This window comes from Pteronotus mesoamericanus, unplaced genomic scaffold (genome assembly GCF_021234165.1).
Source record: "Pteronotus mesoamericanus isolate MK-2021 breed Mesoamerican mustached bat unplaced genomic scaffold, CSHL_Meso_final contig_163, whole genome shotgun sequence".
In the NCBI taxonomy this organism is placed as follows: domain Eukaryota; kingdom Metazoa; phylum Chordata; class Mammalia; order Chiroptera; family Mormoopidae; genus Pteronotus; species Pteronotus mesoamericanus.
Genome location: NW_026555064.1, coordinates 1,770,053 through 1,783,224, shown reverse-complemented (window position 1 = coordinate 1,783,224; position 13,172 = coordinate 1,770,053). Strand labels below are relative to the sequence as shown.

At 37.9% G+C, this 13,172-nt stretch overlaps 1 protein-coding gene across 1 annotated transcript in view; it reads left to right on the top strand.

Annotated features, from left to right (window-relative positions):
* The window catches only part of MND1 (meiotic nuclear divisions 1), a 50,856-nt gene that overhangs the window by 1,266 nt on the left and 36,418 nt on the right, over positions 1 to 13,172 (top strand). The window contains exons 2-4 of the mRNA XM_054595824.1: positions 3,442 to 3,507; positions 8,749 to 8,806; positions 11,685 to 11,833. Coding sequence (XP_054451799.1) covers positions 3,442 to 3,507; positions 8,749 to 8,806; positions 11,685 to 11,833 — 273 coding nt within the window. The remainder of the gene's footprint in view (positions 1 to 3,441; positions 3,508 to 8,748; positions 8,807 to 11,684; positions 11,834 to 13,172) is intronic.

Genomic DNA, 13,172 nt, shown 5'->3' with positions numbered 1-13,172 from the left:
TGTTGTCCTCAAGTCAAGTTTTGCGTCCCTTTACTTACTAATTGGAATGTATCTCTAATTTAAACAATCAGGATTTTCTTTAATCCAGAGTATTAAAGGAGCTCTTGTTGATTGTTTTTTAGAGAAATTTCTAAATATGGATTAATATGGCATCTTTTCACATTGATTACTTTAATTCCAGCCATGATGCTCTGCTACTGTGGTTAAAAGTAAAAACTATTTGTAGTCATAAAAGAGACTGATGAATAAATGAGCCTGAAAGGAAAGTAAGTGGATGATACAGCTCATCCGTCGTTCTTGAGTAACTTTCACAGCTGCTGTGCTGAGCGTTAAGAGCATCCCCAAAGCCGCCCCCAGCACTCGGGATTTCTCTCATTGCCTGCCTCTGGCTGGCAGATAGATTCCTGTGGAGTCACTAGGTCTCTCCAAGGAACTGCTTGTAATACCAACACATTAGGATGAGGAGCCTTTCCGAAAGCTTTGGATCTGTTTTTCGCTGATGCAGCCACAGACTGAAGACCAAAAGGGATTCTCACCGCTCCACAAGTGCCCCGATAATGGCCTCTAGACTCGGGGGTGAGAAAAGCAGCGGTCTTAATCTTAGGGCCCAATTAAAGCACCTGGAAAAGATTTTTAGAATAAGCTGAGGTCCCTTCTCAGAGATGCTGATTGAGTTCTTAAGGGATGTGCCTGGGCATCAGCATTTTTTAAGAGCCCCTGACATGATTCTGATGGCAGTTTGAGACCCGGTGGACTAGTAGAATGGCCTGAGGGGGCCTTCAGGCTGAGCGTGCATTCGGGCTTGGTTTGTTCAGGTACTGCGTAGGCCAACGTGAAAGGAGGCATAAAGCAGCATTGAAGTCTAGCTCCCTCCATTTAGTGAACAGGTCTCCCTGAGCTTTTTCTCTTTCACCTCTCTAAGCCAGGCAATAAATGGCTGTCGCAGAATTTCTTATTATTATTTCACCCCAAATCATATTTATGGGAATGCAGTGGGTGTTGTGGGGTTTGGGAACTGAACAGCCTCAAATTTTAGGGTTAGGGGTTTTTAATACTTGGTCCTGATACTAAGGCTTGTCTTTACCTCTGCTCTGTCTAACCTGGCACTAAGCTCTGAGCAGGCAAAGGCAGGTCGTGTTCTGGAGATCTGCATTCTGCTGAGAGAGACAAGTAAGCACATCTTTTTAACTGTAGTAAGCGACTTGATGAAGGTGTGTTCTGGGAACACAGAGGACGGCACTCAGCCCAGCCTGAGAGCTCAGGACAGTTCTCTGAGACCATGCCTGAAGGACGCTGCTGGGAGACTTTTTGGAGTCTCGAACAGGTAAAGAGGAGAAGGTGTTTAGGTAGACCATTTTTAAAGGCACAGAAAAGGGAAAGAGCATTCTGCAAGTGGAAAGTTACAAGTAGCTTTTGTATTACAGCTCCAGTTGCTTAGCTCTCCTGTTTTCATGGTAAAATTTGAGGTGGGGAGTGATATCTGTGAGAGTAGATGGGGGCCAGGCGATAGAGGCTTTTGTATGTCATTCCTAGGGTACTGCATGCTTCTGGATGGCAGGGAGCCAGCGAAGGCTTTGAACAGTGCGGAACGTGGACTTAGAGGGCGAGGTGGAGTGTGCTTAGGAGCCTGCAGGTGTGTTGCAGCCGGCAGATCCTGAAGGCCTGCATTGAGGTAGAGGTGGTGAGAATGGAGCAGACAGTGTAGATTTGTGAAATGGCTAAGCACTGCCATTGGCAGAAGCTGGCGCTTGGCTGGACGTGGGGTGAGATGAAGACACCGAGGATGACTGCCAGGCCGCTGCCCTGGCTTGGATGACACGGCGATGTCTAGCTGAGCTCAAGGTCTAGAGCAGCAGGTTTGGGGAGAAGGTATGGGAGAGGAGGAGTTCGGTTTAGACCTCCTGAGTTTGAAGTGTGTCCAGCGGGCCGGTAGATACAGGAGATCAAAGCTCAGGAGCACACTCAGGGACTGATAGGGAAAGATTTGAGAACTCTGTGTTAGTTAAAACCATGAAAGCCGACGACATCAAAGGGAAGGTGTGAGGAGGGGACATTGATAAAGAACCCTCGGCAACTGCAGTGTTGAGAGTAGACAGAGAAAAACTAAACTTGAAGCCTCCTCGTTTTTCCCATATGGCTCATCAAGGAACACAGGATAATTTTATTGCTGTGAGGATGAGTTGGTGGGTTTCTAGGCTCTGCAAATAGAATAAAGACTCATACTCTGTTATATATTCAGAATGGCAATTCCAAATCCCTCGCTGCATGTGTCATGGGTCCTTGTTTTCTGATGGAGACTCTGGTTGGATAGGGTCAGTCTTTAATTGTTTTATTTATGTCTGCTTTTTAAGTGGTATAATGTGCTTTAAAGTTTATTTTATGTGCAATTTTTGAGAAAGATGCAGATCTTAAGAAACATTAATGCGGAGTCCTCAATTAGAGTGCTAGAGATGATGATTCTTGTTCCCTTCTGTTATTTTCTGTGATTCTTTGCATTGAGGAAACCTGGCTTTTCCTTTACTCTTTTTATTTTGAACTATATATACAATATATAGTAAAATTTATTAACATACATTTTAGTTACATATTATCTTATTTCAAGTAGGCTAAAAGGTAGTTACAGAATAATAGTAACCTGAAGTGGGCTCCATTTTCCGCTTGGATAGGTTTTCCCTTCTCCGCCCACCCTCCACAATGCTAGACAACTGTCTTACGAAAATGCAATTCTGATATTGTCACTCCCTGCTTTAGAAATTGTGCAGTAGCTGGTCATTGCCTAGAATGAAGTCCACTCTCTTCAGCTGAACAGTCAGCTTTCCATCGTCTGACCCGAGACGACCTTTCTCACCTCACCTGCCACTCCCTCTACATGTGCCACACAGAAATCATCCACAGGCTTTCTAGAGCATTCTGTACCATACCGTCATGCCTGTGTGTGGCCTGGCCAGGACACCTTTCTCGCCATTTCACAACTCTCCTTCTCATCTGTAACTCTCCTAGCGAACTCTCCTTCCTCCTCCGAGTGGAAGTAACTCATTCTGGCCTGAGTGGTAATGCATCCTGTTCGGTGAAACAATTTCTGCATGTACCTGTTCATCAGTTATAAGTAGTTGTATCTGTTTGTTTCCTTTTAGAGATTTTAAGTCTTCTGAAGGTAAATAGTGTGATTTGTCATGGGATCATTTGATAAATAATGAATTTCTAAAGAATGCCAGGCTCTGTCTCAATCAGTTTTTATTGTGCTGGCAGCACCTACCACAAGGCTTGGTGTAGGAGTAGAATAGTGAGAATCAGTCTTTAGCCCTTACTCTGAGTGTTGTCAAACCTGTTGGTATCAGACAAGATCATGCATAAAATTTCTGATAATGTTTCAGACCAAGTTGTTTTTAAATGCAATATTTAAAAAAATGTGGCATTTGGTTTTTACTTTTTGTGGTTTAGTCAAAGAAGAAAGGACTGAGTGCAGAGGAAAAGAGAGCCCGCATGATGGAAATTTTTTTTGAGACGGTAAGTCGTTTTCCTTAAGATTCTTAGTATTTTGCATAATTTTTCCCTACATGTATGCCATCCAGTGTTAACTGTACCTTTTTAATTAGAGATCAATACTTACTGATTTCCTGAAGAATGAATACAATTCTGCAAATATCTGTGGTGCTTGTGAGCTGTCGGTATGAAACAGCCTTATCCCAGTGTCCACGGGGTCTCTCCTGTCCAGACTCTCCTGCATGGTGGACCCCAAACTAGCTGAGGCAGATATTTGATTGTGTCCTCTTTCTGCTTGAAAGTAATGAGAGTAGCTCACGTCTGCTGAGTGCCAGTCACTTGTTGTAGTTTTATCTGATTTCATCCTTTTTAACTCTGTGAGATCAGTACTATTGTTATCATTCTCATTCTACCGATGTGGACATCTGAGACACAGCTTATAAAGTACTAGCCCTGGATCTCAAAAAACAGAAGTGGTAGTACCAGGATTCAAACCCAGGAAGGGTCATCTGATTTTAACGGCAGGGCTAAATACCATCTCTGCATTTATAAATCAATCTATAGTGTGACACATATATGATGGCCTTCTTAATTTTTTCCAGTTATTTGTTCCTGCCACAAACAGGAAATATGTTTGAAGTTCCTTCTCCTAAGTGGCAAAGCTAGGATTCAAGTTCAGTCATTTGGCTCTGAAGCCCATTTTCTTTACCGTGTTGCTGCTATGCAGTGGCTTTTCTTGGCTTCCACGGTAAAGTCCATACTTTTGACCTACAGAAAATAGTAACTTGTATCTTAGCCTAATACTTGACAGGGCCTTCAAAGTCTAGTCTGGCCCCAACCTACTGGCTATTTTCGTTATATATTAATGTGAAAAAGATGGGGGAAATGGCAAAGAAGAGTATGAAATTAATAAATAATGATAATACCTGACATTTTCATTTTAATAATGTGGATTCTCAGTAAAACAAGTGAAATATTCTGGGGACTTTTTCTTTTTAAATTGTTTGTCCTCTAAGTGTGATCTTACTAATCTTACATGCAGTGAATTACTAGAAGTCCTTGGCAGTTCAAAACAGGGTATCATGTTAGTGATGATATGATTAGAAAGATAAATTGATGAAGTTTGTACATGAGGATTATGATTATTTGTTCTTCTGAGTTGAAATATTTTCCCTATGGTCTCAAAGCAAGAAAAGTAGATTTAATTCCTACCGGGCAGGGGTAAGTTGGGGAGAGTGGTAGGAAAATTATTTGTCCTTTATGATATTGCTAGAATTTTCTCAAATATCAAAATTGGGTATTTTTCTTCTTCTTGCATCACAATCTGGATGCCTTTTATTTCTTCTTTTAATTTTTTTTTAAAATCATGTTTATTCTATCGCCGTTGTCTCAGTTTTCCCCCTTTGCCCTGCTCCACCCCCCCCACCCCCCGCTCCCACAGTCAGTCCCCACACTGCTGTCCGCGTCCATGGGTCAGTCATACGTGTTCTTTGTCTAGTCTCTTCTTTTTCTACCATTCAGTTCTGCTCTCAATTACAGTCATGCACAGATTAATGATGGGCTATGTTCCAAGAAATGCTTTGTTAGGTGATTTTGTTGTTACACAAACCTAGATGGCATAGCCTACTACACACCTATATGGTGTAGCCCATAGCTCCTGGGCTACAAGCCTCTACAGCACGTTACTGTAGAAAACAGCACAAGATTCAGTCAAGCACAAGAGAAAATGATGCAATTAGACACAGTAAGCATGAGATGTATGAGGTTGCTGCCAGCATAGCATACTGTTTTACAGCAAAGTTTTTTTAATAAACAGAAAGAGTACACTCTAAAATAATGGTAAAATACACGGTAAACACATAAACCAGTAACAGTCACCTACTATCATTATCAAGTATTATATACTGGACATAATTGTATGTGTTATACTTTCATGCCGCTGGCAATGCAGTAGGTTTTACACCAGCCTTTCCACAAACATGTGAGTGATATGTTGCGCTGAAAGGATGGCTGGCTGCAGTGTCACTAGGCGATGGGAATTTTCCAGCTCCATTACAATCTTGCAGGTCATTGACTGAAATGTTACTATGCAGTGCATGACTATAATCATACTAATTTATGGGCTGATTGTTTTCAGTTTATATATTCCTATATATGTTCATTCATATGAATACTTGTATATATGAAGTTGTGAATGTACTAGAGAAATAATTCTTTGCCTGTTACACGTAAGAAGAACATGGGAGCATAGCTCAATGGTAAAGAACTTGTACCTGAAGTCGATTTTGCCTAATAGCTTTATGATTTTAAGAAAACTGTTTGACCTAAGTATCAGTTCCTTCACCTTTTAAGGAAGATAATAACTGTACCCAGCTCACAGTGTTGTTGTAAGAATTAACTGATATGATTGTGTATAACACTGCAATGCCTAGGTTATAAGTGTGTAATTAAAAGTTACCTAGTGGTATCTTACACATAGTTTTTTGTTTTTTTTTTTACAGGCTAGAACCTTGTGTTCATCTCTTCTTTAGTATGTTTGTTTAATGCTGGGGAGAAATAATATATACTTGTCCATTTTCTGTGCCCATTTAAATGACCACATTTTAGTTCTGAGGCTAGTTCTTTGCAAGCTCATTTATTTACACAGCAACCCCACTGGGGCAACCAGTATGTCTGGGGCTCTTCCTTGATGACCACAAACAGGCAGTTGTCTCCATCAGTACATGTCCTTTTTCCAGGAAATCTGAAATATTTGCAAATAGGTTTGATTAATTGATTTTTTTTAATGCATTAGAGGCCTAAATCCAGTAATTCATTGCATATTCTCTGAGACCCTAGTGTGTTATTTTTAAACAGTTTATTCCCAGTGTGCAGAAATTGATTTCACATCCTAAGACCAACGACTTAGTATTTCCCTTAATTTACTAAACCTGAAGTTTAGTGAGATTAAGTTACTTTTTCTGCCATTTTATTATAAAAGATGAAAGAATTTTACAGTACTGCCTATATGTTCCACACCTAAATTCTACCATTAACATTTTAACTCTAAGTGCACCATCATATATATTCACCTAGCCACTCCTTTATCCATCCATCAGTTTTTCTTGGGGGAGTGGTAAAAGGTATACCCAGGTACCAGTCTTTTGTCAGATACATGCTTTGTGAATATTGTCTTCTCGTCATTATTTTTCTTTTCAGTTTCTTAATAGTTCCTTGGATGAGCAGAGGTTTTAAATTTTTATGAAGGCTAATTTTCATCCTATTGAACTTGCCTTTTCCGGTCTATGTTGGAAGAAATAGACCCAGACTTTCATAACAATAATCACAATAATTCTCTTCTAATTACTGAATATTTCTGTCTTAAATATTTCACTTTGTTTATCCACATTTTTTTTCACCACTTTAACCAAGGCTTATTACAAAAAAGAGAAATCATAAGGTTAAACATCCTACATGTATAGATTCCCATAATTTTTGCTTTGGTGAACATGCAACTTATGTAGATGAATGATTGATAGGCAGCCATGAATTACACAATTTTCCTATTGTTTAAGTGTAGCTCTTCCTATGAAACTAAATATAAACAAGTCTTGACAGTTGTCTGTTTTGCTTTTAGTTAGAACTGCTAAATATGTAACGTACGATAGGTAATAAGCAATCTACTGTTTGTGGTTTGTTGTTTTTTTTTTTTTTTTAGTTTATGCAAAATTCTTATTACTTGCTTTGACCTGTGGTTCAAGTTCATGTTTACAATCCCCAGTGTTCGGATTTTTGGTGGGGCTAGAACAGAGAAATCATGCACTTTTCAGATACATATTATAGGTTTATACGTCATTACATAGAAAGCCTTCTTATGGCTTTGAAATTACAGTATTTTTATCTTCATTATTTTCCATAAACATCTCTAAGTCTTGGGGCATTTTTGTCTTATCTCAAATCTGAGATATCAGTTTTAGCCATCCTCTAATCAAGGATATGGCCCAGAAATGGTTTTTAAGATATTTTTTATTTATTTTTACTGTATTTTTTCCATTACCATTCATCCCCCTAAACCCCACTCCCTGCCCCGCACTCACCATGCTGTTGTCCACGTCTGTGAGTGCTTATTCCTTTCACGCGGTCCCTCCGTCCCCATCCCCCACCCTGCAGCTGTCTTCCTGCTCTCTCTGAGTCTGTCTCTATTTTGCATGTTAGTTCAGTTTGTTCATTAGATTCCACATATGAGTGAAACCATATGGTATTTGTCTTTGTCTTTCTCTGATTGGCTTATTTCATTTAGCATACTGTTCTTCAGGTCTATCTATACTGTCGTAAAGGGTAAAATTTTTCTTCCGTTTTTACAGCTGAGTAGTATTCCAATGTGTAAATACCCCATGGTGGTTTTATCCACTCACCTACTCATGGGCTGCTTCCATATCTTGGCGATTGTAAATAATGCTACCGTGAACATAGGGGTGCTTATGTTCTTTCAAATGAGTGTTTTGGGTTTCTTCAGATATATTCCCAGAAGTGGGATTGCTGGGTTGAAAGGCAGATGCATTTTTAATTTTTTGAGGTATCTCTGTAGTGCTTGCCACACTGGCTGCCCCGGTCTGCATCCCCACCAACAGTGCCAATGGGCTCCCCTTTCTCCACACCCCCGCCAGCACTTGTTTGCTGACTTATTGATGACAGCCATGCTGACCGGTGTGAGGGGATATCTCATTGTGGCTTTAGTTTGCATTTCTCTGATGATAAGTGACCTCGAGCATCTTTTCATATGTTTATTGGCCACGTGTATATCCTCTTTGGAGAACTGTCTATTCAGGTCCTTTGCCCATTTTTTAATTGAATTGTTTGGGGTTTTTTAGTGTTGAGTTTTATAAGTTCTTTATAAATTTTGGATATTAACCCTTTAGCAGGCATATCTGCAAGTATGTTCTCTCATTCCCATCTGACAATTAAAATCAGTGTCAGAGAAGCTGGATTATTTCACATTAACACATGATTCATTTTAACTGGTTTTTATACTTCAGTGGGATGGTGTTTTCCAGTTACTTTAAGAATTGTATGTTCATGCAAAACCTGTCCATTTTAATTTCTATTGAGGATATTAAGCAAGATAATTGCAGTCTCTTCTAGCTCTAGAATGCCTGATTCAATTGCACTGTTCATTTCCAGGCATAGTATTTTAGTACAGTGTTTTATGAACATAGTTATGGTAAGTATAAATATATAGTATAAAAGCATGTTTTTCATCTCTTTAAAAAAATTTGTTTTAAACAGAAGGATGTATTTCAATTAAAAGACATGGAGAAGATTGCTCCCAAAGAAAAAGGCATTAGTAAGTATCAAAGACATTTGGGGATATTAGGGGAAATATTGGTCATCCTTTCTGCTATGGTCTTTTGTTTTATGGAAACATAGATTCTAGAGATGAATGTTTGTAAAAGGCCTTACATGATGTCTTTGGGTCACAGCCGTGATTCCTGTGTTTGAGGTGTCTGCTCTAGGAAAATTAAACTGGAACATGTATGCATGCCTGTGGACACACACATGTATACACACACGAACACACATTTATTTATTTAGGGGTATGATCTACTTCAAAAGAAGTAAAAACTGCTCATGTATGTTTTAATATTTGTTAAATGTGACTTATTACCTTTACATGGGGTATTAGTTTTCTGTAGCTGTGATAGTTTTCTGTAGCAGCCGATTCTCACAAATTTGGTAGCTTAACACAATAGAAATTTATTTTCTCATTGTTCTGGAGGCCAGAAGTTGAAAATCAAGGTGTCATAAGGGCTGGCCCCTTCGGGAGGCTCTGAGGGAGAGTCGGCTTCCTGGCTGTCTCCCTGCTCTGGCTGGCTGCCTGCGGTGCTTGGCTCATGGACGCGTCGTTCTTGCCTCTGCCTCTGTCTTCAGCTGGCCTTACTGCTTGTGTTCCCCGCTTCAGTGTCTTATGAGGACACGTGCCATTGGATTTGGGACCCATCCTAAATCCAGGGTGATTCACCTTGAGATCCTTAGTTATATCAGTACAGATGCTTTTTCCAAATAAGGTCACATTCACTGGTTCTGGTGGGTATCCTTTGAGGGGTCACTGTTAAACCCACTACCTATTTTACATTTAAAAAAATTTCTGATTATATAAACTACATGCTTATTGGGAAATTAGAAAGAATGTAATGAAAATGAAAGTTGTTTATAATCTCTCTATTCTGAGACCACCACTGTTCACATTTTGTTGTATTTTGCTGTCTTATTCTGAGAACCTATTTGTCTTTGTATGTATGTATTTGTTCATTTCACTGAGAAGGAACTATGCTGCATGTACAGTTTTGTGTTCGTGTATTTTTTTCATTTAACATATCATTCGCATGTACCTAAGTCATTTTGCTTTAAAAAATGATGTACAATATCTGCATCTCCTAAGGTTTAATTCTGTGATTACCTACTGTGCCATAATTTGCTTAGCCTGTTACCCATTGTTGAACATCTGGATTTTTCCCAATTTTTGATGCTAAAATTAATGAGTAATTAACATGCTATTCATAAATTTTTTTTCTAAAAGACTATAGAGCAGTTTTAGGTTCACAGAAAATTTGAGAGGAACGTACAGAGATTTCTCACATCATTCCTGCCCCCTGCCCGCAACATGCATAGCTTCTACATCACTCGCCAGTGGTGCATTTGTTATAATTGATGAACCTGCAATGATACATCATAATCTCCCGAAGTTCATAGTTTACATTAGGGTTTCACTCTTGGTGTTGTACATTCTGTGGTTTTGGACAAATGTATAACAACACAGATCCATCGTGTGGTATTATACAGAGTATTTTCACTGCCCCAAAAATCCTCTGTACTCGGCCTATTCATCCTTTCCTCTCCCCCTCATAAATTTTTTCCACATCTCATATTACTTCAGAAGGAAATAGAATAGAAAATAGAGACTTGTGTAGTCTTAAGCTTTTTATATGCATTCTCAGATTACCTCAGGAAAGCCTATACCAAATTAAACTCACATTCATTTCTCAGAGCTGTGTTTCACTTTAGAATTCTTTGACATTTTATTTTAGTTTGTATTTCTTTACAATGAGTTGAATGTTTTACATATTTGGTGTTAATTTTATTTATTAAAGTTTCTAATAGATTTTATTATATTGGTGATCAGCTCTAGGAAAAATTAAAATGGACATTAAAATATGAATAATTTCTTGGTACAGTTTTATTTAATAGAAAGAATTGTTCATGAATTTCAAACATTTGTGGAACATGACTTTGTATTGTTATGTGCTATTTAAAAACTTTTTTTCTGATTTTTAAACTAACCCCTAACCATAATATCTAGTTTATTTCTTTATTTACTGTTTAATTTTTCATAATAGGTTTATTTTAGATTTCTTAGCAAAAAAGGCAATACAAGTTTATTGTTGGGGAAAAATAAGAAAATAAGCAAAAAGAAGGAAATAAAAATTGCTTCTTAGTCTGTCATTTAAAGATAATCACTGTCACATTAGTGTATACTGTCTTTTAACTTCATTTTTTGATATAATACATTCTACATAATACATTTTGAATGTATTTATACCATGCCATTAAACATTTTATAACACAAATTTAATGATTGCATGGTATTCCATCACAATCAAATATTTATGAAAGTCCAGTTATTGGACTGGTTTCCAACTTTTTACTATTGAAAACTGCTTTGACAAGAATCCTTATGCGTATCCATCTTTTTTTTTTTTTTGGCTGAATCTATAAAAGTGGCATCTCTGCATAAAAAGCATGCAGAAATCTAAGTCTTTAGATGCACGCTGCCATGTTTTCCACCTATACTGAGAGTACCCATTTCTCTAGATCCTTTACTGTGTCTTTTAGTGGCTTTAACTTGGTAGTCAGAATACTATATCTCATTGCTATTTCACATTTCTTTAATTATTAATAGGGTTGAACATTTTTCCTGTTTATTGACCATGCATATTTTGTGGGTTCCCATTGATATACTTTTGTTTTTCTACTGGAGTACTTGACTTTTTTGTTATTATTTTTAAAAGTTCCTTATTTATTAACTCTTTTTTAAAATATATTTTATTGTTTATGCTATTACATGTGATTAACTTATTAACTCTTGATCTATAATATTGTTGTATTTCCCCAGTTACTGGCTTTTTAATTTTATTTATAATATATGTTTTAAAATTATCTTTCAGCTGCTATGTCAGTAAAAGAAGTTCTTCAAAGCTTAGTTGATGATGGTATGGTTGACTGTGAGCGGATTGGAACGTCTAATTATTATTGGGCTTTTCCAAGTAAAGCTCTTCATGCGAGGAAACGTAAGTTGGAGGTTCTGGAGTCTCAGGTAAGCCACCATAATTAAAAATAATAGGTTTGCTTCGTAGGAAATCTGTTTCAGTTAATCTTTTCATTTAATGGTTTCTGTTAAATTGTTTGCATACATTATTTGACTCAAAGTCTAAAGATACCAACATCTCTTTTTCCCAAACAGTGTAAGGTAAGGACCTTAGGCCCTGACCCATGTGGCTCAGTTTGTTGGACATCATTCTGCAAATCAAAAGGTTGCTGGTTCGATTCCTGTTCAGGGCACATGCCTGGGTTGTGGGTTTGGTCCCTGGTTGAGATACATACAAGAGTCAACTGATCAATGTTTCTCTCACACATCAGTGTTTTTCTCCCTCCCTTCCTCCCTCCTCTTCACTCTAAAAATAAATAAAATCTTAAAATATATTTTCTTCATCTTCCCACGTGCCATGATTTTGTTTCCTAGAATTTTAGTACCTTTTTAGATTTATAGAAGAATTGATGGCAAGGTACAGGAGAGTTCCTCTAAGCCCACCCCCTTCTCCTTACCAAATGCACAGTTTCCCCCATTGTCCCATCTTGTGTTAGTTTTCGTTTAGACATATGCTTTCATTTATCTTGGAAGTTGCTGAGTCATGTGATAATACTACGTTTAATTGTTTGAAGAACTTCCAGACTGCTTTCTAAAGCAGCTGCACTATTCTGCATTCCTATCAGCAGTGTATGAAGGTTTCACCACTTTCTTACCAAAACTTGTCATTACCTGACTTTTTGATTCTAGCCATCTTGGAGGGTATGAAGTGGTATCTCAGTGTTTTGATTTCCACTTCCCTGATGACTAAAGATGTTGAACATCTTTTCATGTGTTTACTGACCATTTGTGTATCTTTCTTAGAGACCTGTCTGTTCAGATCTTTTGCTCATGTTTTATCTCTTAAACACAATTCTGCATTTTTTTTCCTGTGAGGAAATGACATGCATATTTATCACTCATCAATTTTTTTAAAACAGTTATGCAATTAAAAACTTTATACAGGATAATTTACTTTTAAGCCCTACTGTGTTTGCCTGTCTTCGTGAGTTTTTGCTCTTTCTTTTATCCTCTTCGTGAATTCCCTTGTCCTTCCTTTCTGGTTAGCCATTTCTAAACATCTCTCCTCAGAAACCTTGAACTCCCACAGCTTGAGGATATGTAACAAAGATTTTCTTTTCACATGTATACGTCTTCTCTTTTCAATTGGTTTTTAAAATAACTGTATTGAGGAGTAATTGACATACAAAAACTCCCATTTAAAGTTTATAAACTGGTAAGTTTTGCCGTATGTGTACATTCATGAAACCATCACCACAGGCAAGATAATGACTTCTCCATCACCCCA